Source organism: Coprinopsis cinerea (assembly GCF_000182895.1).
Source record: "Coprinopsis cinerea okayama7#130 chromosome 8 map unlocalized cont3.8, whole genome shotgun sequence".
NCBI classification, from domain to species: domain Eukaryota; kingdom Fungi; phylum Basidiomycota; class Agaricomycetes; order Agaricales; family Psathyrellaceae; genus Coprinopsis; species Coprinopsis cinerea.
The window spans coordinates 2,316,569-2,337,884 of record NW_003307537.1 but is presented as its reverse complement, the minus strand read 5'-3'; the positions used below and the strand labels follow the sequence as shown (position 1 = coordinate 2,337,884).

Genomic DNA, 21,316 nt, shown 5'->3' with positions numbered 1-21,316 from the left:
TGCATCAACAGGGGCTTCTCTCCATTTCGTGCGAGGTTCTTGGTGTGGATCTGGAAGTACTTTCAGGGAACGTCGCTTCCGGTGTCGTAACCAGAAGCATCAGAACGGCAGAAAGCCGGTGGATGAATACCAAACATATCGGAATCTGCACGGCCTAGTGCTATCATCTGAACTACCACCACTTCGTGCAGGTATGGCTTCCAGTGCGACCGTTTGCACATCGCTCTCCGGGAAGTGGTTCTGGAAGCAAAGAAACCCCGGGATAGGATTGCAAGAAGAACTCAATAACTTACCGAGGGGACCAGAAGAGGGGCTGAAACTGACCGACCCAGCTGATAGGGAATCGATTGTGTCGAGTTGGAATCTGACCAAGGGTGGAGATGTGCCTTCAGAAATCCACGTAGAGCTTCTCGGGGCGGGAATCATTCCCCATCCTTATCGCGGCTTTGGTGAGCACGAGGTGCAGTGTAAGGATCTTTCATCTCATCGCATCCTATCTAGTGCTCATCGTGGGGAAACAGGGATTGCGGACCCAGAATGGCTGTATGCATGCAGCTTCTCCCTTCCGGCTGAGCCTGAGCAAGCGGCAAGAGTCAAATCGGCCATCTTGACCTTCGAAGGTCTGGATACCATATCCGATGTTTATCTAGTACGTTGTTGCGCATCCACATCGTCGATATTCGCTCATCGTATCATAGAATGGGGAAAAGGTAATCCAAGCCGACAACATGTTCAGAGGGTATCAATATCACCTACCAAACGCCTCCGTAGGAGTACCTCTGAAAGGAGACAACACGCTATTGCTCCATTTTGCTTCCGCAAAAGCGTTAGCTAAACAGCTCGAAGCAGAGTTCGGAAAGGTCAGAGCTGGGTCAACTAATCTTGGCGATCCAAGTCGCGTGTATGTCAGGAAGGCACAGTATGGTTGGAGGTATGTCACTCTGCTAAGGCTTCCGTTCCGTCGGCTCAACTCCAACTAGGTGGGACTGGGGTCCCGAGCTGATGACTTGTGGCCCATATCGACCCATCACCCTCACAACGATTTATCATTCAGTCTATGTAGAAGACATTTGGACGAAGGCCTGGGTCTCACCGATTGCCAGCCCCAATGGCACTATAACTTCTTACCTTCCATCTCTGGCTGTCGACGTCACTGTTGCCCAGGTCTCCGAGTTCGAAGACCGCTACTGCGTGGAAATCGTCCTCCTGGATCCCGACAGCCACAACGAGATTCGAACCCTGAAATCTGCCAAACTAGGTTTACCGTTTTCCGCTGCCAATGCAACTCGACCAGACGGACATCAAAAGCATGCCGTGGTTCAATTGGAGTGGCCAGATCTCCGCGCACTGAACGTTCAGCCATGGTGGCCAGCGGGGATGGGGGCACAGAAACTGTACCTGGTCGAAGTGCGCTTGCTATATCACCGCGTCAGTATCGCCCCTTGCCACTGCCTATCATCAGGTCTAACCTCCGTCCAGGCAGATGATGAGGCTAATACGCCCATGGTTGTACAATCCATCAAGAAGCGAGTTGGATTTCGTTCTGCCCGCCTGGTCGAAAATCCACTGGTAGAACCGGATCAGTATGGGAAGGGAACGACGTTCTTCTTCGAGATTAACGGAGAGAGGGTATTTGTGGGAGGTGAGTTATGGCGCTGTCCCCGATTGAAGCCAGTGGTAAACTCCGATTTAGGTTCGAACTGGATCCCCGCCGACAATTTCCTGACGACCCTTTCCGAACAACGATACCGAGAGTGGTTAACACTCGTCCGTGATGGGAACCAAACGATGGTACGCGTCTGGGGAGGCGGCATCTATGAACCCGATATCTTCTACGACATCTGTGACGAGCTAGGCCTGCTGGTATGGCAAGACTTCCAGTTCGCCTGTGGTGTTTATCCCGGGGTGTCCTCGGCAGCGCCTGATGTGGCCCCAAAGTCTTACCCCGCCTTCGTTCTGAATGTGAAAAAAGAAGCAGAGTACAACGTGAAGAGACTTCGGCATCACCCGTCGATCGTCGTCTGGTGCGGAAATAACGAAGACTATCAGATGGTATTACAATGGGGAGGTGTGTGTCTCTCTACCGTCTCAATTGGTAGTTACTGAGCTGCTTCTCGCAGATGTTCCTCACTTGCCCGCCACAGTCCTCTACGAGGATATTTTGCCATCCATAGTCAAGGCTTTGACCTCATTCACTATATCCTTCGGCTTGAGCTGTCAAGACGTCGAGGCATCGTATGTTCGAGGATCACCATACGGAGGCCAAGGTTGGGACACCGCGGACCCTACAGTGGGAGACGTTCATCAGTGGAACGTTTGGGGAGGGAAGGAGCTCCCTTACCAAGAGTACGGGAAACTTGGAGGGCGATTCATTAGGTAAGGACTCTCTTCAATTTCGATGTCCTATCTAACGGAAATCCACCAGTGAGTTCGGGATTCCGTCCTTCCCTGCTCTGAAGACTGTCCAGTATTGGATGGAAGGGGCCGACCAGTCCGAATGGTACGCCCAAAGTAAGGCCATGGCACAACACATTCGCGCTGGAAGCTACGAACGGCGGTTTGCTATTTTGATGAATGAAAACTTTAGAAATGTTGCATCAAGCGACTTCGATCGGTAAGTAAAAATCACTCAACGTCCGGAGTGGAATATTCATCTCAGCGCATTGTAGGTACCGCTTCAATACCCAGGTTATGCAGTCAGAAGCTGTGAGTTACGCTTATCGCGTTTGGAGACGCGAGTGGCGAGGAAAAGGGAAGGAATACGTGAGTTCAATCCCTCCAACTTGTTTCTTTGTGGCTGACTGGTCGTCAGTGCGGCGGAGTCTTGGTGTGGCAATTCAACGACTGTTGGCCCGTTGCTTCATGGGCTTTGGTGGACTATTTCGTGCGTACCGTACCGCCTCCCCGACACTCGTCCTCCTTACACAGTGATTAGATGCGACCCAAACCTGTTTACCACACCATCCGAAGGTCTCTCGAACCCATCGCAGTCAACATCCTTCGCGAAGTGGTGCAGAACCGTGCCAACGATCGACCAAAGCAGGTTGGTCCCAGTCCAGTGAATTTCGCTGGAAACTGTAGACTGAGCATGTCTTCTAGTTCTACGAATACGGGGCAACCCGGTCTTTGGGCGCCAATCTCCACATCTGGGCCGTTAACACTACGAGGAAGGCAGTAAAGGTCAAACTTGATATCCAGTACTTTGACCTCGAATCGGACTGGACATCGCGGAATGGAGTCACTAGCGAGTTCACTCTTCCGCCCAACCAGTCAACCGACCTCCTGGCTTTGGTGTGTCCGTCTCCGCCTACGTCTCGTCTCAGGGATACTGTCGGACCGGGAATTGACGGATCCGGGACTGTGGTCGTCTTAGCCAGATTGCTGGACCCTTCGACGAATCTAGTTTTGGCCCGTTTCGTCGACTGGCCTCAACCTTTCAGGTACCTGCACATCCCCGACCCACAGGTGGACCTCAACGTTTTGGATGTCGACCTAACCACTGGAGACGCTACCATACAACTCAGCGTTGCAAAACCCGCCAAATGCCTGTGGCTGGAGGCCGAAGATGAACAAGCACTCGATGGTCGTACTGACCAAGAAAGGGAGGTCAAATGGAATGACAATGCTCTCGATATAGTACCCGGAGATTCCCAGGTCGTTGTTGCGAGGGGCTTGGGGAAGAGGAAGGTGAAGGTCACATGGCTGAAGGATTAACTAACCGAATACACATCGTACGAATGTTTGTATTGCAGATTGGTCTTGCAAACTCCAAACCATGCTTCGAACTTCGAACTTACGTCTTCTCCATGATGTGGTACAGTCTCAAAGCCTGTCTTCTGTGTTTTGCACCAAGGATTCTCCGACGTCATTGATAGGGGCTCGCTCCAGGAACTGGGGGAGGAAGTCGGTTCGTACGCTCTTAGCGCCTTCAGTGCCGATTCTATGTGAACCTGGACATCTTCTCGAGTGACTACTGCATTCCCTACCATCTCAGTCTCGCTCACCCAACATCTCGAGGCATTCGACGCTTTGGCGCGAGATCCACCCAGCCGAAAGCGGCACCGTAAAGATAGTTCCTGCCAGTCGAACGGCACGAGCGAGGATGTGAATGCTACGGGGAATTGGAGTGCATTGGCGAAGTACGTTTTTCCGATGTTCACCTGCTCGAGTATATAACTGGTGCTGAGTATCGTTTGTAGGGATGACACGACACACCAGTCTGGCCAGTTCACGGGCGGTGTCGACCCTCACGTCATGGCTCTTCTCCGCGTTTGGCTTACATTCCTGTCTCTGAGCGTGGCTTCAGCGCTCGCACATTGTACGTGCTATATCGTCCTGTAGAGCCCTTTCTGACCCCATCATCGTCGTATCGACAGACCAGTTCACTGCTCTAATGGTCAATGGCAGCTCGACTGGCGATTGGAACCATGTTAGGAAGACGAATCAATATACTCGCGTTTCGACCTATGGTGATCCGGTAAGTTGTTCCACTTGGGCTCATAATCGCTTCGAGTGCGTCTAATAGTTTTGAAGGTCAAGGACGTCAACAGCCTGGATCTTCGCTGCAACAATACCTTAGTCGGCCTCCCATCCGGTACAGCAACGATCAAGGCGGGAGATTCGCTCGGTTTCTGGAGTCCAACGGTAGTGTATCATCATGGGGTAAGCGCAATTATCATAGGTTCTCCTCCCTTGATTGACATTCCCGTCAGATTTATAACCTCTACATGGCCAAGGCCCCCGGCAACGTTTCTGAATGGGATGGCAGTGGTCAAGTCTGGTTCAAGGTTGGTGACTCGGAAGATGTTTATTTGCGACTCCCAATATCGACTGAAAATGTATTATAACAGGTTTTTGAAGTCCCGCCTATCGTGATAGAAGGCCAGCCGATGAAGTTCCCCGCTCAAAGTACGTGACCTCGGGACAGAGTTGAGCCATGCTGAATGACGGTGACCAGACACCCACGGCACTGAATTCATTGTGCCCAAATCTCTCCCCAGTGGAGAATACCTCGTTCGAATTGAAAACGTTGCGTTGCACTTGGCCACTATGGAAGGTCGTAAGTGGCATTCCCAGGTTTTTCGCACCCTGCTTAACGATTATCAGCGGAGTTCTACGTTAGCTGTGGTCAAGTGAAGGTCACCGATGGCGGGGACGGCACACCTGGGCCACTCGTGGCCATCCCTGGAGTGTATTCCGGAGAGGTGAGACTCGGTTATGGTTATACCTTCCATTCCATGCTGACCAGATTCCCTCAGGAGCCGAGCTTCTCCGTCGACGTCTACTCATGTAAGTCTTGGCCATCATCCTATCTTGACCAACGCTGACCCGAAAACTAGCGAACCCGAAACCCTTTGTCATGCCAGGTCCCGTAAGTGGCTCTTTCTCAGAGACTCAGTTTCGAAGTTAATCTTTCATTAGCCTGTCTGGCAAGGATAGCGACAATATATACAAAACTACGAATAAGGGGCCCACCAACGTAACTCACTCCAGACGACAGGAATGAGAATAGCGAAAGCCTCCCAGAACTACACATTGATTCAGTCGTGAACCATCCAACTGGACTCAGGAAACGCACCATGAGGCATGCTTTCAGAAGCAATTGTGGGTACTCGAAGAACGCAGGTAGCCGAGTGATGACATGTGTCTGCGTTTTGTCCGAGGGCGAGGCACGAGGATGCCGAGTAAAAAGGACCCTCATCGAGAACCCAGTCACTTGGAGAAAGAGTTGCATCAAGAGAAGGGGAGCAGGGTTAAGGCTGTTTGGCTGTCAGAAGGGAGTGATATTGATGCTGAGGGTGGGCCGGAAAACTAACCCTGAGAGTACACCGATTGGAGCAGAGATATATTCTTCGCCCCTCTGAAGATACTGAAAGCAACCTTCTCGAAGGGCAAGGAAGATCGGATCTGTCGCGGCGCATCAGTGACAGGTAAAATCGCAATAGGGCGAGGAAGACGCACCATCTTTTCGAAAGATCCCATACAACGTCCCAGCAATAACATTGATGGTGGAAGAGTATGGTTTGCGCTTCCAATGCCACCGACGCAGAACAACTTGGATTTCCTCCCAGTCATCTAACGACTCCAAAGACCCAAGAGCATCCCTGAGCCACACGACGTCGTTGAGAGCAACAGTCATCCCACCACCGGTCAATGGGTGTCGCATATTCCAGGCATCACCCAACAAGATGACCCCAGGTTTCGAGTGCGACCTGCCTTGTTGTATGGGAGGTAGAAACGAGTTCGGCATCCGGCGGATCCGGTTCTGCGAGAGCGCCTCTCTCGCGGGACCTTGGAGATCGTGGGGCAATTGCGGGATGATATCTTCGAGGATGTAGTTCTGAACGTACGTCAGTTCCAGTTCGTCAGCCAGTTTCCCAAGGACGTTACCTTCAGATCCACTGGTAATGGGTACTGGATGTCGATTAGTATCCGAGTATCAGTCTGCGAGATCTGATAGAGGAGAACAGGGCCTGATCCTCTGGGTAGAATGACTGTTCCGTGCTTGGGGCAGGGTAACGAAGCATTTTTGAGGATAGTTCCTGCGAAGTAGCTTTTTGTGACAGGCTTGCAAGCGTTGACACCCATGATGACGTTTCGAAAATTGGAGAAACACCCGTCAGCGACCATGATGAGGCGGCCAGAAATGGTGATTGTCGTCTTTGAACCGTTGGAGGTTTTGGTGCAGGCCTTGACAGCGGTGATACGACTTGTTGTTGGACATTCGACAAGGTCTGAAACAGTTGCCTCGAAGGGTGTGACGTTGGAGTTTTTCAGGGCAATCCGTCGCAGCGCCATGATGAACCGCCCGTGATGAAAACTCCGTCCATACTGGCCCTTTGGGTAGGGAATCCGAACCGACTCCTGGCCGTCAATAAGGAGGTATCCTTCGACGTCCACCGAGTCAATCCCCAAAAGACTTTCGGAGAGACCAAGGCGTTGAAGCGCCTTGACACCTCCCGGCTGAAGGAGCTCGCCCACGATGCGCTCCGGCTCCTCGAAGCTGCGCTCGACGAGGGCTATGGTCCTACTAGTTTTCGCTTGGGCGAGCGCATGGGCGATTGCTGAACCTGCTACACCAGCTCCGACCACGACGATATCGAAAAAATGTTCCGAGCTTGACATTCGATTCCGGACTTCGTGATTATTGTTGGCGAGCGTCAACAGTCGACAAGACCGTCAGCGTGGAAGGAGTGGAGAAAGGAGAAATATTCTTCAGACGTCGAGGAATGTTATATCGCTTTTGACAAGCACAGAGCTAGCGTTAGCTCACATTCATCCGGATCGATTCCATTCTTCAGTAAGCGCACAGTCGAGGTCTTGAAGGCAGAATGGCATCTTCCGTGTCTCTCGACCAACGGTGCGCCAGTCGCCTAGACTGCTCGCCATTAAGGCGTCCAGAGAGGCTGCAGGTAAATCTTCATAACCAGTCAGAACAAACACGCTACCTCCGTGGCCACTAGGGGTCAGTGTGGATTTTTTAATCGAGAACTGTGATTCTGGAATGAGCATTGCGAGCCACCCGAAGAGAAGCGCATTCTCGGGCTGTATGTATGATCGAAGTCCGGGAGCCAAGGGGTATACAAAGTGCCTAAAAAAAGTGAAACGTGGTCGGCTATTGGGAGGAATTCACCAGTCTCGATAAATGCACATGTGAAGATTGGCAGAGATTGACGGCTTAGGCCATTATAGATTTTTGAAGGGCGTGAAGGGTTGTCAGACGGTTATCAGAACGTCGACGTGAGGAACGGCGCGAGGTAGGTTGAGTATCTGACAGTGCGTTTAAGACCACAAGCGTCCTGAGCGCTGTATTGGTCTTCCAAGAATAAAGTAATCGCTGGACGCAAGTCGAGCTCTAGCACACATGTTGAGACACGTCGGGGTCGGATGAAGGAAGAGGAAGGAAGATGCCCACCACGGCCGCGGTGCCGAGATCATGTAATGGTGATCGCATCATTGCATTTCGGATCCGAACCGGGCGACAACTGGCACCCCAGCCTCCTCGTACCTTATCCTGAAGGGCAGAAGCGAGTTCATTAGCGGATGAAGAACGGATAGTGGAGTAGCTATAAAAGGATCGATTAAAGGTATAAGTGAAAACCATCTAAACCCAGTACAACCAGAATGCCCTAATTAAGAGAGACGAAGCCAGTGGAGTAGATCCGAAAGAAATAGAAATAGTCAGCAAGAGTAGTATAAGTGCAATGCAAGAGGTATAAGCCTGAAGCTTGAAGCTTGAGGCGTTGCTTGGCCGGCGGGGTTCCATCGCGTCCAGTCGCGATTTTCGATCTGTGAGAATGACGTCAGTAAAATGCAAACGAAAGGAGACGAAAGGTAGAAAACCTTGGTACACCAAAAACATACCTTTGGTATCAAGTACTGAGAAAAATTAGGAAGTGAATCGGCGCATGGGGTTCGGTCTCTTCCAGAATGCTTCCCATTCTTGCAAGGCCTTGACGAATCCAGGATTGGGTTTGACGCACGGGCGCTTGCGTTTGAGGAGAGAGTGGGCGTTGTCAAAAGTCATCCCATGGTTTCGAATCAGGTACGCAATGACAATCGATGCTGAGCGAGAGACTCCCTGAAAGAACAGTTGGCCATTTCAGTTAAGAAATTGAGGACACCAAACTAAGGGCATCGTTATCGAGAAAATGACACGCCTGATGACAGTGGAGCACTACCAGGCCGGCTGCGGTCATTGACATCATACTGGTTTTGAGGTGACCATTATGATAAATGCGAAAATGATAAACCCGATGACTGTCACGCCATCGAGTTGACAAGGATCCTCCCTGACCGGAGAGGACCGTTCGGAGGTCCCGAAAAAACGAGAAGAGAGAAATGAACTCACCTGTTGACAGTGCACCAGTACGTTCTTTCCACCGCGCAGGGCTTTGTCGATGTGATTACACGCCGATTCTAGATGTGGTCGAAGGTCCTCTGCGTCGTGGTCGAGGATAGAAATCTTGTACCCGTTGAATCCTTCATTGTCGGACAAGGGAAGCCAAGGTGCATCGAGAACGTGGACGATGTGTGTGATATTATGTTGACGCAGCAGCTCTTTATCCATGACGGCCGCGAGAGACCCCAGATAGAGGGACCCAGAGAATTGCCCTGGACTCGTTGGTGATGCTGCCGGGGCGAGAATCTGGTGCATCGGGGTGCACATAGCCTGCATGACTTCGGGTGGCAAAGCGTCGAAGCGGATCATAGTTGTAGAGGTTGAGGGGGAGAAGAAGGATAGCGATGAAGGGAATATGACACGGCAGATATAGGTCCTAGATAATAGCCTTTTGATCAGTCGCGTCGTTTTATTCCGGGGAGCACTTGGAAGACGTACCTTTTGATGGATGGCAGTCAAAAAGAGGGAGTGTGGAGTTCGGAGCAGGCCAGGCAGCGATCAAATTGAGAGGTGCAAAATTCTTGGCTATATGTAGGCGCGGGGTAGGAAGATCGTCTCGCGTGTTTCTTCACGACACGGGACCCGGGAGCGTATGACGAGGGGTAATAGCCGTGGCTGACGATCGCCAGATGCGGTCACGTTCAGTCTCGAGAGATTCGAGAAGACCCGGGCGTCAAGGTGTTTGTGGGCAATGTGGAGGGTGGATTTTATTCGGATGGCATCCCATTCACCGAGCCAAGCAGCCCGCTTAAATACCTCGACAAGATGGCGTCCAAACCTGGTTGTTTGATGTTCAGGCACTGAGTTTAGGGTCCATTAGAAGAGCTTTGTACGTACACGGATCCAGTCGTCGATTTCCTTGACATGCATTCCGTTGACGAACAAACCGAGCCGACGGACAGTCTTGATGCCAATTGGGGACATGTCGAACTGCATTTTGGTGGTCAAGCTAATCTCGATGGATTGAGATGAGGTCGAAGATGCTTGGTTTGCCTGCCAGTGGCTTCGCGGAGACCGTCCGGACGGGCGGAGGCGCAGCATGGTCCAATCTGGTGTGACAAGGAGGAGATGGGATCGGAACCAAAGGATTCTAGGCAACGCCTTTGTGGTAAGTGTTGGCATTGAGGACAAAAAGGAAGAACAGGGTTTCGGTTATCTCGAAAAGGGGCGTCCAGTTGTCAGGATTCGATTCGATTTCGAAGGTCTCGTGTTATCTCAGGTGCTTTCTGATGCCAAACATTCGCACCCCAAAACCTGCATTTCACTTACCAGGACTAGCTTTGCGAGCCACGAGTTCCATCAGGCCTCGCCTACCCTGATTGTTTTATCGATTTATATCCGACAAGGCCCTACAACCGTATTTCAGAAGAGGGTTTCTTCGGTGAAATAGCAGAGGCAATTTACCTGGTTTATGAACCAGCAACCCAAGGTTTTGGGACTGTGCCCTGTAATCAGCGCCGCTGTAGCCTGTTCTGATCGACGCAAGGATTTGACGGGAGCGACGGGTGAAAAAACAGTTGTTCGATCCTTGATGCAGGGCAAGCCATAGATTGGCAAGGGTACTTAGTGTGATCAGATTACAACATTTCCCCGTGATGCAACACGAGCCCTCGTGGTGGGCCTAGAGCGTTCCCCAGACGCGTTGGTTCGCGTTAATTTATCGGATTGCCGAAAGGGGTCAATAGTAAATGTCGCGATCCTCACCACTGTCGAGAAAACTTCGCGCGAAAGGGTCGGGAGTGGGAACGGTACTTGTGACATAAAGAAGCATCGAGTACCAAGAACTGAACCGGAAGGCGGAATGTGACAGTGTAGCCACCGCTCCGTCACGGTATGGACTATGCTGGGATGTGTTCTTCTGGAACAACGCCCAAGGTCAGGGATGGATAGGAAAAGAAGCTGGCCTGGCATCGATGGAACTCGTCGGGTCGATCTAGCTCGCCGGACGAGCGCTTAATTGACGGCCCATTCTTCCGCGCCACAAAGTCACGAACCTCTTGCCCTAAAGGACAGGAGACCAGTGGAGATACAGATAAAGCGATGGTACTCGCCTGCCGCAGACTCAGGTCCCGACATAATCCAGTCATGACAGTCACTTTCTCATTAGGCGTTTGAAGTTGCAATTCTGGGTTCGAGTGGCATGTCAGCCTACGAGCTTGCTGTTAAACGCCATTCGGCGTGATAACTTTTCCGAAAGCTTATCGTCCCGAAAGGCGCTGTGGCAAACATCTCAAACTTCAGAACGTATCAGCCTAGTGCATCAAGGAGCATCAAGGGGTGGATAATAACGTTGTGCAAGTCAGTCATAAGTAACGCCCGCACCAAAAACGAAGCTGATGTGATGACTTGTTCCTTAATCTCGCAGAATCAGAATGCAATAGGTGAAGTACAACATTCCTATGGCGTGATGCTACTTTATGTGATTTGCGTCAACGCAGTACAGCTTCCCTGCAGTGAGGGAATAGCTTCAACGCTGAGATGGTGCAGGGCGTGAATCCAATGGCAAACTTAGAGTCTATGGGTATCTCAGATTCGCGCCCAGGCACGCTACGTCGACGAGCTCCAAACCTTGGCGCTAGTCTCTGACCATCACCTACTCTACAGCTTTGCGGAGTGAAGAGAAATGAACAAATCTAACCGGCACCTTTGCGTTGACCTGAAGATCGACTCGTGAGTACAGTACTGCCATAACATATATAAACCCCTCCACCGAAGTAGAGACAACAGTCCACATGGATGGATGGGTGACTGAGTACTGTCAATGAGTATTCCGTCATTCCGTCTGTAATTAATTATAGCTGTCCATGTCGATGTCAAGAGTTGTTTTTCGGTAACTCCGCGATGGACTGCTCACGAACGAGCTAACCAACTCTGGAACCACGAGTTCCTGGTAGCACTTCCCTAGGTGTTGGTAAGAATAGAACAGGAGCGAAGGACCGGAAGCCTGGACAGGTTTCTGCACACAGAGGTACGAGCACATGACTTCTCTCCGACGCTGTACTTATTGTGTCGAGCGTCACTGACCCGGTATTCTGATTCGGAAGACATACGCCGAAGTGAAGGTCAATAAGTGAACTTTCTCTCACCGGCAACCCTGTCATTCTCAGGCTTTTAATTGAGTGCTCTGTGATTCGTGATAAAAGAAGAGAGACCCACATACTTTAATGACGTTACTTCTATTCATACGGGCGAACCATTCCACCACATGAGTGAAGCTGGCTCACGTTCCTGAAAGCCACAATCAAGAATCAGAACTTGGCCTTGTATTCTACAACTTACGATTCACCTAGAAGAGACGCATTGTTACGTAGTACTCTTAAGTCACTTGTCAAAGATAAGTGAGGCCGGAGAGACCGAAATAGTCAAACACTTACAATAAGAACTTGTAGAGGAAGGAACGTTGAATGTTTTCGTAGGATGATGACTGAGCTTCAGGGTGATCATCGAGGCGACCATGGTCTCGACGCTCCCGATTGAATTACAGCCGCCTGATAAGGGTAGAGATGCACGAGTATTAAACTTAAGCTTGAATCCTCGAGTGAGATAGTCTGCGGGACAGGGTTTCCAACGGCTGGCGCTGCGAAGATTCGCTCACCGGATCACCTCAACTGTTCGGACCATCATCTTTCCAGGAGTGACCGGTGACCGTAAAAGGTGCGTTTACCCAAACAAGTGGATGACGTCCGGGAGGTGCCTGAATCGCCAAACTACTTATTGCAATTGGCCAGCTTATTGTACCCGGTCCTCGCAGAGTGCAGACTCCAGAGAGGTCTAGAGAGGTGGAGTTTTGTACAAAAAAACAATCCTTCTTTCAGAGGTGGACGTGGCAAAAAAGCCGACAGACGCATGGCATTGGCCCTGGAGGCTTCCTTGCGGAGCTGTGGTGTTTCGATGTATGCTTCACGATCAGGTGCGGTTCTTCAGGTTATCCCAGTCGGACCTGGGCTCAGGGCCGTTGAGCACTGGCCCCACCATCCTCGTGCGTCTGAAAAGGAGCGAGCGAGTACACCGCTCGCCGAAGCGGGTACAAGAGCCACGTTATCGTCATTCAACGTTTTATTCTGAGTTAGGCCAAGGTTTTCCCGTCCCCAGCGTTAGACATCATCCAATAAGAATAGGTGAGGAAGCATACTTATGTACGTGACAGCGCTATCTTTTCCTTGGAGTACTGTTCAGTACGGTGACATGGAATGCAAAGCGACGGAAAAAGAATGAGACGTCAACATGTCAACCTTGCGGTGATGCTCCACTGGATCCACTTGTCTGGACCTGTCGGTGAGGGCCGCATAGGTCCTTGGGGATTAAGAAGAGAAGGATGTCCATAGGCTATCGGTCTGGACGAACGTCGAAATCCAATTGGGGACAAGGTACTTGGGGTAGTACCCTACTTAGAGCCTACTGGTAAGTAGCTGCGGCTGGCTCGGCTGTATTACCGTGGTCAAAGTCCTTCGCCCAGCGTACAGTTAGGCAGAGATACTCACAAGCCCTTAGAGAGGACACCCAGTGATTTGTTACCGTCCCTGCGTTTCCATCTGTCGCACGGGATATCGAGCAAATTCGAAGGCGGAAACTCCGAGACGGATGGAGAGTTAATCCCGCCTTCGATCAATCGTTGGATGTAACTCGCAGGTGGAAGTATGTACATCTAACAAAGTATGTAGCCCCAACCAATAAGTAAGGTGGGAATCAAATTGAAAGCGCACAAAGGGAGTGGTGGTTTGAGTTACAATGATATCCGCAGAGAGTGGGCAGCAAGGTGTTGTTTTCCACCATGTCAAGCGTGGCACCCTTCATGCTTAGCAACATAATCGCCGACGGCCTTCTTGGGATCATAGCTGAAGCTTTCCTCCTGTACACAATCCGAAAATCGACCTTGGAAAAAGGAGATCCGAGTCGTTGTCAGCTTTGGCCTCATGTACAGTGACGGAGGTAAACTCACAGAAAAGGGAGGCAGCCCAATCTCGAAGCTTCTCTCCAAACCACCCCATCTCGTCTCCACCGTCACAATCCAGCCCGTTGCCGACGCTCTTCATTAACTGAGAAGCACGGGGTACCCTCAAATCGTCGTACCCCTTGGCCGCAGCCTCGTAAACAGACGGAGAGAAACGGTACTTCGAAACGAGGCCCTGCGCCTCGGAGTAATGCTTCAAAAGGAGGGTGTAGACAGCGACGTCCTCGATGGTGAACGCAGCGCCCTGCATCGTCTCCGGGGGGATGACATGGGCTGCTTCGCCGACCAGGATAATACGTCCTTTGGCCAATGAGGAGTTGCGGTTGGTGAAGTAGGGGAGGCGAGCAGAGGAGTAGCGCGGTTGGATGATGAGTTGTTTGGTGTCGAGTAAAGTAGAGGCGGTGTCCTTGGACGGCTTCTCTTCGTCAGAGTTGCCGAAAGCGAGAAGGAGGAGAGACTCGAAGGCGTTCTCGTCAGAACCTTGGTCGAACGGCGCCTTCCATCCTTCGACGCAGTGGAATAGCTGGCTTTTCACTTCTTCCGTGGTTGGGAGGTCTGGGTGAGAGGTCGGAGGGAAGAAGACGGACCACCAAAACAGATCCCTGGAGGGTGAGGTCGAGGTGAGGGAGTATCCAAAGAAGCCTCGTTTCCCAAAGGTAATTGCGGAACCTGTCGTCATAAGGTCTTTCTGAAACCGAACCGGGAGCTCGACAGTTGGAACGATTGCACCAACGTTCACCGTTCCTCTGGAGAAGTTCTTTAACACTAGTCTCGTCAGGTCAAAGAGGGCTCACCTGAACTCATTCGGATGGGCTCCTCTGAAGATCGCATCTTTGACGATGCTCCTGGCGCCATCCGCACCAATTACCAGGTCTGTAGTCTCCGTGGTCCCATCGGTATACGTGACCTGCACCCCACTAGAGAGTTCAAACAGGCCGGTTACGACCTTGCCCCAAGCGATATCCCCGGGGTCGATCAACGTCATCAGAACCTCGCGCAACGCCTTATGAGAGACAACGAGCTGCTGCAGCTCGTCATATCTCTCCTTCGCGCCGGCTTTGAACTCTCCCAAGACTTTCCCAGTAGAGTTATGGGCACTGATTGTGCCACCAGAGTACCCGCGCTGACGAAGCAGCGGGACCACCTCCGGGGCGACAGCGCACAAAGCGCGAACGGCATTGGGAGCGAAGCTAGAGCAGCCGTCTGTGAAATCGTCAGGGCCTTTGGCGTTGTCTACGATCTTGATGGAGATGGTTGAGTCGGAGTGGGCGATGTGGTTCCGGAGGGCGACGTAGGTAAGGAGTCCACTAATCCCCCCGCCAACGATGATGATCTGCATGATGGGCTGAAATGGTTGTCGGATGCTCGATTCGAATGGTGGGTGTTCTGGTTTCTGAACGTCCTTGAAGGGACATCGGTGGACCAGCCTTTATACTATAGGCGCAGTCCTTTGGGACAGTGCAAACACAAGGAGTGTTGGGCCAGGCGGCTTATGCCTTCGAAACGCGTCGTCTACGGCACTATCAGAGGCCTAAATACTGATCCGTATCACTTCCAGGGCGAGGCAGCTGCGCAAAGCACAGTCTGTCAAGTGTCAAGGTGAGCCGGGGCTGCGGGAGGACAGTAAGACTTACCTGATTCATAGGCATACTAGAATCCAGAAGTGTCAGTTGCGCACAGTGGGCTGCGGATAATCTAGAGTGAGTGCCACGCGCCTCAGTGCCCCTTGTATAGCGATGGAACACGTTGCAGACGAAGCGTTCCTGAGCGCTTAATTACCCAGATGCCATGTTTGGCATCCCTTTGGAACCAAACACCAAACAAGACTTCGCAGCTTGGCATTTGAGCAGTTTCTACTCGCCATCTCATGGGGAACCTATTCACCAGGTGAAATGAATTCGTATTCCACGCACTCAAGCTCAAGCTGAACTGAACATGGCCTTCGAGATCGCTGATCTGCAACAGGGCGTGGCGTGGGTAGACGGCAATATCCGCTTGGACGATGTGTTGTTCGACATCATGAAGGAGTAGCTGGCGATGCTTATCGTAACTTGTGAAACGATCTTCCAGGTGGTCCTCGGGACGGCTTGTCAAGAACACCTTGAGCGACGGCGGGGATGACTGGGACAGAATCGCCTTCAAGAGGAGCTTAATAGCATCTTTGGGGCATTCGTCGAGGGCGTCAATGCTGAGAGTGAGGGGCATGTCGGCGTCGAACGCTTGCCTGACGGGGTCGAGTATGAGAACGCGGTACTGATCTTCGAGGTTCATAGCGATGGGGTCGTCGGGGTACTCGTCGGATTCGAGCGTCTTAACGAGCTGCTCCGCAAACTTGGGGCGAGCCCTTGCAAGGGACCTGGCAAGGGAGGGTATGATGCGGCGGACGTCTCTCCTGGCAGCGTCGTCCAACGAGCAGAAAAAGCTGGCCCCCAAGAGACCCTCTACGCGGAGCTGAGTGCAGAAAGTCTCCGACACCGTCGTCTTGCCAGTACCGGCCATGCCGCAAAGCCAAAAGATCGAAGGGGAGGTCGGGTCCTTCGCCCAGCGAAGGAGGCTCGCCAAAAGGGCGACGCGGGTTCCCGGGATGCATCCTTGGCGGTCTCCTTGCTTGAACTCGGCTCCGGTGACGGTCTTGATCCTCTTGAGGTATTCTACATGCCGTTGAGCAAGGAATGTGCATCGAGTTGGGACGCCCTTACCGTTCTTCTTCAACCATTCAACGACCTCCTTCGCTCCCGCGACCATATCCCTCGTCTCCACCACTAGATGCTTATCAGACCACGTAACAACAAGACGGGTATACACTCACCCTTCTCCTTCACCCAACCCATTCCCTCCGCTACCTGAACTGTCACCCTATGGCCCGAGATACTAACATCCAGCTGGACACTTGTTAGAGGGTTTACTGTTCAACAGGGTAAAGCACCACGCACCATCGCAATCTCGATCGCGAACCTGACCTCTTCAACTGCCCGTTGAATTTCCTTCTCATCCTCCGTCGCATTAAAAACCCGCTTTACTTTCGAATCGTCCAACTTTCTCTTCATCTCTGACACCTTTTGTTCCAGCATCCTGTTGGGCAACCATTAAGCCCCGATATTCCTCGATCAACTTGTGGCAACGTACCTTGCCAAGCCGCCCAGTCTGTCTTGAACTGATTGTTCGACGTTCGTGGTAGGGCAAGACTTGAGGATATCTTCGAGGACTCAAAGGCGACTTAGGAGCTTCTTGACCTCGTCGCGGTTGTCTTCAACGGTCTAAAGATGGAACAGTCAGTCGGGTTTATGCATTATCAAAGTTGACAGCGTACATACATCGAACATGTTGAGGATTTCCAGCATCGCGGCCGCGACGCTTTTGACCAGAGGGAATACATCGGTGGTCTCTTTGATGACTCGTAAGACTTCCTTGGTGCCATAGAAGATGGTGCGCGCAGTCGATGGCACTGATCCTTCATCCGTCGCAATTCCAGGGGTGGTAACATCTCCATCGGCGCTGGACATGACCGGCGTGTCCGCAGCGTTGGTGCGTGTGGTGGGCGCAATTGTGGTGTCGGCTGAGCTCTGTGGGCGAGTGTGGGCCCTATCTCCAATGGACGCGATGTCGGTGGGCTGAATTTCCTTGCCGCCCACGGATAGTGCATCCTCGGTGATGGGGCGGTCGCCGTCGGTGCTCTGGGCGACAGTAGTGCTTTGAGGGGGGTCCTCGGTGGGCACAGAAATCTCTCCTTGTCTCCCACGTACATCCAGGTTGAGGTCTCGAGCGGAACTTGAGCCAGACTGGGAAATCGAAGGAGTAGGCGAATCCGGACGCGACCCGATTCCGAGCTTCGAAAAGAGGTTCTGGACGCGATCGCGCTTGCGCTGTCGTGGCTTGGTTGCAGAACTTGTAGGATTCATAGCAGCAGGTGTAGTTGCTTAGAGTTGGGGGTGATAGCTGCTGTCGAGCGAAAGGTATGTTTCCGGTGCAGACTGTGCGAAACAAAGGGCCAGCGTCGAGTGCGCGACGAGCCTGAACATGGCACACTGCCACAATCCGATTTGGGTAGATCGCTTGTTCCGTTGCTTTCGGATTGCTCATTCGAAGGAAAGCGTGAACCGGTTAACGCCTTGTTACAGCTTGTTACTCAATAGTCTGTAAAGGTGAGATTGAGCGGTCTATGACTTGTATACATCAGAAAGTGGAGTCCACACCTAAACAACAGCAGAAAAGGAGTGCAATTTACATGATGACACTCGTCTCTATCCATGTTTGTCAGCCAAAACCGGTGTCCAAAAGTCCTCGAACGGTCAGTTCATGGTCCACAGTCGTAACATCCTTATCGCTTTCTAGACACGATGTCCGTCTCTTGAATCGGCACCTCCGACTCTCTCCTCGCAATCATCCCTGGGTGTGCAACGGCGGTATCCCGCCAAGTCGACATGACTGAGCGACTATCTTCTACACCCACCATGCTATGATGGGTGTTCCCCTTCACGTCCAAAATCCTAGCTCGAGCACTCCCAGCCTCATCGCTCCTCGCATCCCGCTCCAATTCCTCAACCGGGTGCTTCTCTGGTAGGATCGTATACCCGACCAAGCCCGCGCCATCACGAAAGCAGGAAATAGATTCCTCCGCTTCAACGTCGACCACTCCTTGCTTACTCACCCGCTGCCATTTCTCGTAGCTCCCTCGCCCTCGTCTCCCAGCGATCGATCCTCCCAGCGACAACATAACGACTCCATTGAAGGGCAATTATAACAACCACGCCGGAAAGTTATCAGCTAACCAACTCGGTCAACTGGGATGGTCTAATGTATTCGACAGTGAGTCGGGCAGCTTGAGATGGAGACAACTGGAGAGTAAAGGCCTGAAATTGGAGAAGTCAGGAACAGTCTACAAGGGTGATAATGTTCAAAAGGACGTACCGACGTCACTCTAATATCGTTTACGATTCCGCAATGAATTGGCAGTAGACCACAGGCGCCGGCCATAAACGGAGAGGTGGTGGAAATGAACCGCATACACTAGGAAGATAGTCAGATGGGAATTAAGAATTGAGATGGATACACGCACGTCGGCTGATGATAGCCTGCGTCGTTGTGTTGCACCCTCTCCGTCCCTGAGCCATACAAGCTACCATCTTGTTCATCCATGTCGTTTCTTCACAGCAGGGTTTGCACTGGCCGCAATAATCGCCCTTGTAGAAGCCGGCGAATCAAGAAGAGATGGCGCCTACAACGGCGTCCACGCTGTTCTTGACGATGACGGCACCAGTAAGTATCGCGACCATTTGTGTCATCCTCCAACGAATCTAAAACCCATTCTAAACGATATGGAACTTCAGAACTTCAGTGTTACGCTGTTCGAAACAAGGTGGCCGACTTACAACTGTTGCGCAGACATCTTTGGGAATGAGCCTCCTAGTAAATCCTTCCAAAACCCGGACGCGCCGCAGCCTGTCTCGATGTTATCCTTCAATGGAATAGTCGTCTCCTTTTCGTGGACACGAGGTGGGGCCTGACATGGTGCACATTCAGTCCAGCCCGGAGGCTTGGTTTAGGCCCAAGCCTAAGCAACCGGGCCTGCAATTAGCGAGTACGAAGGCGAGGGTGGTTTGGCGACAGAAGAGAGTGGCATTGAGGTCTGGCGCGACGCCTCCTAAACCGAGCTACCTGCGCGTTTCTGTGCCCAAATGTAAGCCAGTTACGCATATCGAAGTTTAAAGTACTTACTTACGTACGAAGCCAGCAGCGTAGGACCTGTTCACAGCCTGCAAACTTTGAGCAGGGTCTCGGTAGATTTAGCGGCCACTAGAGATGTGGACTGCGTTGGCGTCGATTGCGTGACCAGCCCCTAGGCGTGCTCGAACGAATGTGCATGGGACGCGGGGAAGAATCTTGGTCTTCGCAGGGTTCCTAGGTTCTTGTTCGTCGCCTTGATGGCCAAGTGGCGAGGCCTACAGAAATTGGTGGCTTCGTTACAAATTGATCAGATTGCTGGACTTACCTGGGGGTTTTCGCTCATGCAGAGTTGCCCAAGAAACCCTTGGCCGTGGGGCAAAAGCGACTTGCACTGTCGTCGTCGATGGGTGGGCGAGCCATCACACAATGTCGTTCGATGTATCCGAGATTCCGACAGTCTCCCATCCACCTGCCAGTTTACCGCAGCTCTTCTGGATGAGACTTTCAACGAGATGTATTCGTCGAGTCCTCGCCGTGTTCCATGTCCACAAATTTGGTTCGGCTCAGTGGTAGTTGCGAGCGAAGCGAAGCGAGCGAGCATACCGAGTAATGTGCGTCGCAGTCAGGCTGCCCGGGCTTTGAGGTGGGTCCAAACAAATCCAAATAGACCGGTCACCGAAATGTCGCGGAAACCAGTATTTCGTCCAAAACCCCATTCATTTCTTAGCCTATTCTTATGGAATTTGAGCTATGCATAAGTACAGTAGGGCGAGATAGGAATATCTAGAAAGATTGAGCAAAATCGCGATTTTGTTTGAGAAATATGCGTCTTGAATTTTCATCTGCCAAACGACGCGCCATCACGTCGCGTCTGAGCGGAACGCCAAAGAGACGAAGCTCAGCGCTCAACCCCAGCTGCGCTGGGGTTGCGTTGAGCTGGGGTTGAGTAGCAAAATATAATTATAATGGGATTTCGACAAATGCTCGCCCGAAACTGTGACCGAGCGCTTCGCTCGCCCCCGATGCCCCTTGGGGCGTCGGAATACATATTATAAGAATGGGTGGTGGTGTGGCGGTGGTGAACATCGCAGTGGTGGTAGAGCCAAAGGAGTTGATGTCGGGGTACTAGTCTCGTAATGCTTCCAAAAGTCTATGTAAACATCTAACTGGAATCTGAATTGAAGTACTGATACTCACTTCCGAATTTCGCCTTGTAGACCATTGCTAGCGGGCTGTCGGTCCAGGACAAGCTGCAAGTGAAGAAGAGCCGGATACGCTGTTCTTCACGGCACTCGTCGACTATACACTTTCTCGCTAGTGGCATTGGGGACCTGGAAACAACAAGACCTACACACATGATTGTTAAAATGTCAATACAGATCGAAAGGGCTATCTGTGAGACTTACCATGGACCATCCCCATCCAGGTTATTCATAAAGCTCTTTTTCAACGTATTTCAACCACTGACAAGCCCAACGCCGCAATTTGACAGTCCGGATGATCAAAACGTTGGCCTTGGGCAGAAGGTCGGTTTCGACTGTCGCATCGAGAGTGTTACGGTGGTCGTTGGTCAGGAAGCTGCCGAATCCTTGGTCGACGGCTGTCGCCAACAACTGACTTGGGATATCGATTTCAGTGGATGCGGCGAGGGTGATGAGGTTGATAAACGGCAAATAAAAGCTTTCCGGTCGTCGCTAGGAGCATAAGTACAAGCAGAGTTCGACGATGAAGCTTGAAGCTGAAGACGCAGCGCGAAACTGTGAAACGAAAACGATCGTTGGCTGAATTTGAACCGATGA

The 21,316-nt window shown here is 51.8% G+C and overlaps 10 protein-coding genes across 10 annotated transcripts; 2 read left to right on the top strand and 8 right to left on the bottom strand.

Annotated features, from left to right (window-relative positions):
• Positions 1-193: 193 nt before the first annotated feature.
• CC1G_03121 (beta-mannosidase) lies at positions 194-3,714 on the top strand (the record flags this gene model as incomplete). Its single annotated transcript, XM_001840840.1, has 12 exons — positions 194-449; positions 522-649; positions 699-931; positions 981-1,428; positions 1,480-1,642; positions 1,694-2,068; positions 2,121-2,376; positions 2,426-2,614; positions 2,670-2,763; positions 2,813-2,884; positions 2,936-3,043; positions 3,100-3,714. 12 exons carry the CDS (start codon positions 194-196, stop codon positions 3,712-3,714), a joined length of 2,937 nt encoding a protein of 978 aa, XP_001840892.1.
• Positions 3,715-3,737: 23 nt separating this feature from the next.
• CC1G_03120 (hypothetical protein) lies at positions 3,738-5,439 on the top strand (the record flags this gene model as incomplete). The annotated part of the gene is made up of 13 exons (XM_001840839.1): positions 3,738-3,814; positions 3,876-3,907; positions 3,995-4,139; positions 4,200-4,318; positions 4,377-4,477; positions 4,534-4,662; positions 4,713-4,787; positions 4,851-4,908; positions 4,958-5,059; positions 5,107-5,204; positions 5,259-5,289; positions 5,340-5,371; positions 5,422-5,439. 13 exons carry the CDS (start codon positions 3,738-3,740, stop codon positions 5,437-5,439), a joined length of 1,017 nt encoding a protein of 338 aa, XP_001840891.1.
• A 17-nt stretch (positions 5,440-5,456) lies between these two features.
• On the bottom strand, positions 5,457-7,125 carry CC1G_03119 (squalene monooxygenase; the record flags this gene model as incomplete). Its single annotated transcript, XM_001840838.1, has 5 exons — positions 5,457-5,528; positions 5,579-5,759; positions 5,817-5,907; positions 5,962-6,340; positions 6,391-7,125. The coding sequence occupies 5 exons, from the start codon at positions 7,123-7,125 to the stop codon at positions 5,457-5,459; spliced, it is 1,458 nt and encodes a 485-aa protein (XP_001840890.1).
• A 1,264-nt stretch (positions 7,126-8,389) lies between these two features.
• CC1G_03118 (hypothetical protein) lies at positions 8,390-9,211 on the bottom strand (the record flags this gene model as incomplete). The annotated part of the gene is made up of 2 exons (XM_001840837.1): positions 8,390-8,581; positions 8,852-9,211. The coding sequence occupies 2 exons, from the start codon at positions 9,209-9,211 to the stop codon at positions 8,390-8,392; spliced, it is 552 nt and encodes a 183-aa protein (XP_001840889.1).
• Positions 9,212-9,609: 398 nt separating this feature from the next.
• CC1G_15089 (hypothetical protein) lies at positions 9,610-10,024 on the bottom strand (the record flags this gene model as incomplete). Its single annotated transcript, XM_002910709.1, has 2 exons — positions 9,610-9,702; positions 9,740-10,024. The coding sequence occupies 2 exons, from the start codon at positions 10,022-10,024 to the stop codon at positions 9,610-9,612; spliced, it is 378 nt and encodes a 125-aa protein (XP_002910755.1).
• Positions 10,025-11,331: 1,307 nt separating this feature from the next.
• Positions 11,332-12,358, bottom strand: CC1G_15088 (hypothetical protein; the record flags this gene model as incomplete). The annotated part of the gene is made up of 4 exons (XM_002910708.1): positions 11,332-11,350; positions 11,500-11,558; positions 11,757-11,803; positions 12,277-12,358. The coding sequence occupies 4 exons, from the start codon at positions 12,356-12,358 to the stop codon at positions 11,332-11,334; spliced, it is 207 nt and encodes a 68-aa protein (XP_002910754.1).
• Positions 12,359-13,676: 1,318 nt separating this feature from the next.
• CC1G_03117 (hypothetical protein) lies at positions 13,677-15,192 on the bottom strand (the record flags this gene model as incomplete). Its single annotated transcript, XM_001840836.1, has 3 exons — positions 13,677-13,774; positions 13,842-14,599; positions 14,648-15,192. 3 exons carry the CDS (start codon positions 15,190-15,192, stop codon positions 13,677-13,679), a joined length of 1,401 nt encoding a protein of 466 aa, XP_001840888.1.
• Positions 15,193-15,401: 209 nt separating this feature from the next.
• Positions 15,402-17,752, bottom strand: CC1G_03116 (hypothetical protein; the record flags this gene model as incomplete). Its single annotated transcript, XM_001840835.1, has 9 exons — positions 15,402-15,437; positions 15,488-15,537; positions 15,767-16,504; positions 16,553-16,615; positions 16,663-16,735; positions 16,787-16,925; positions 16,980-17,007; positions 17,071-17,110; positions 17,168-17,752. The coding sequence occupies 9 exons, from the start codon at positions 17,750-17,752 to the stop codon at positions 15,402-15,404; spliced, it is 1,752 nt and encodes a 583-aa protein (XP_001840887.1).
• Positions 17,753-18,171: 419 nt separating this feature from the next.
• CC1G_15087 (hypothetical protein) lies at positions 18,172-18,567 on the bottom strand (the record flags this gene model as incomplete). Its single annotated transcript, XM_002910707.1, has 1 exon — positions 18,172-18,567. One exon carries the CDS (start codon positions 18,565-18,567, stop codon positions 18,172-18,174), a length of 396 nt encoding a protein of 131 aa, XP_002910753.1.
• Positions 18,568-19,131: 564 nt separating this feature from the next.
• CC1G_15086 (hypothetical protein) lies at positions 19,132-20,118 on the bottom strand (the record flags this gene model as incomplete). The annotated part of the gene is made up of 5 exons (XM_002910706.1): positions 19,132-19,147; positions 19,223-19,353; positions 19,577-19,606; positions 19,706-19,792; positions 19,843-20,118. The coding sequence occupies 5 exons, from the start codon at positions 20,116-20,118 to the stop codon at positions 19,132-19,134; spliced, it is 540 nt and encodes a 179-aa protein (XP_002910752.1).
• Between the last annotated feature and the right edge of the window lie 1,198 nt (positions 20,119-21,316).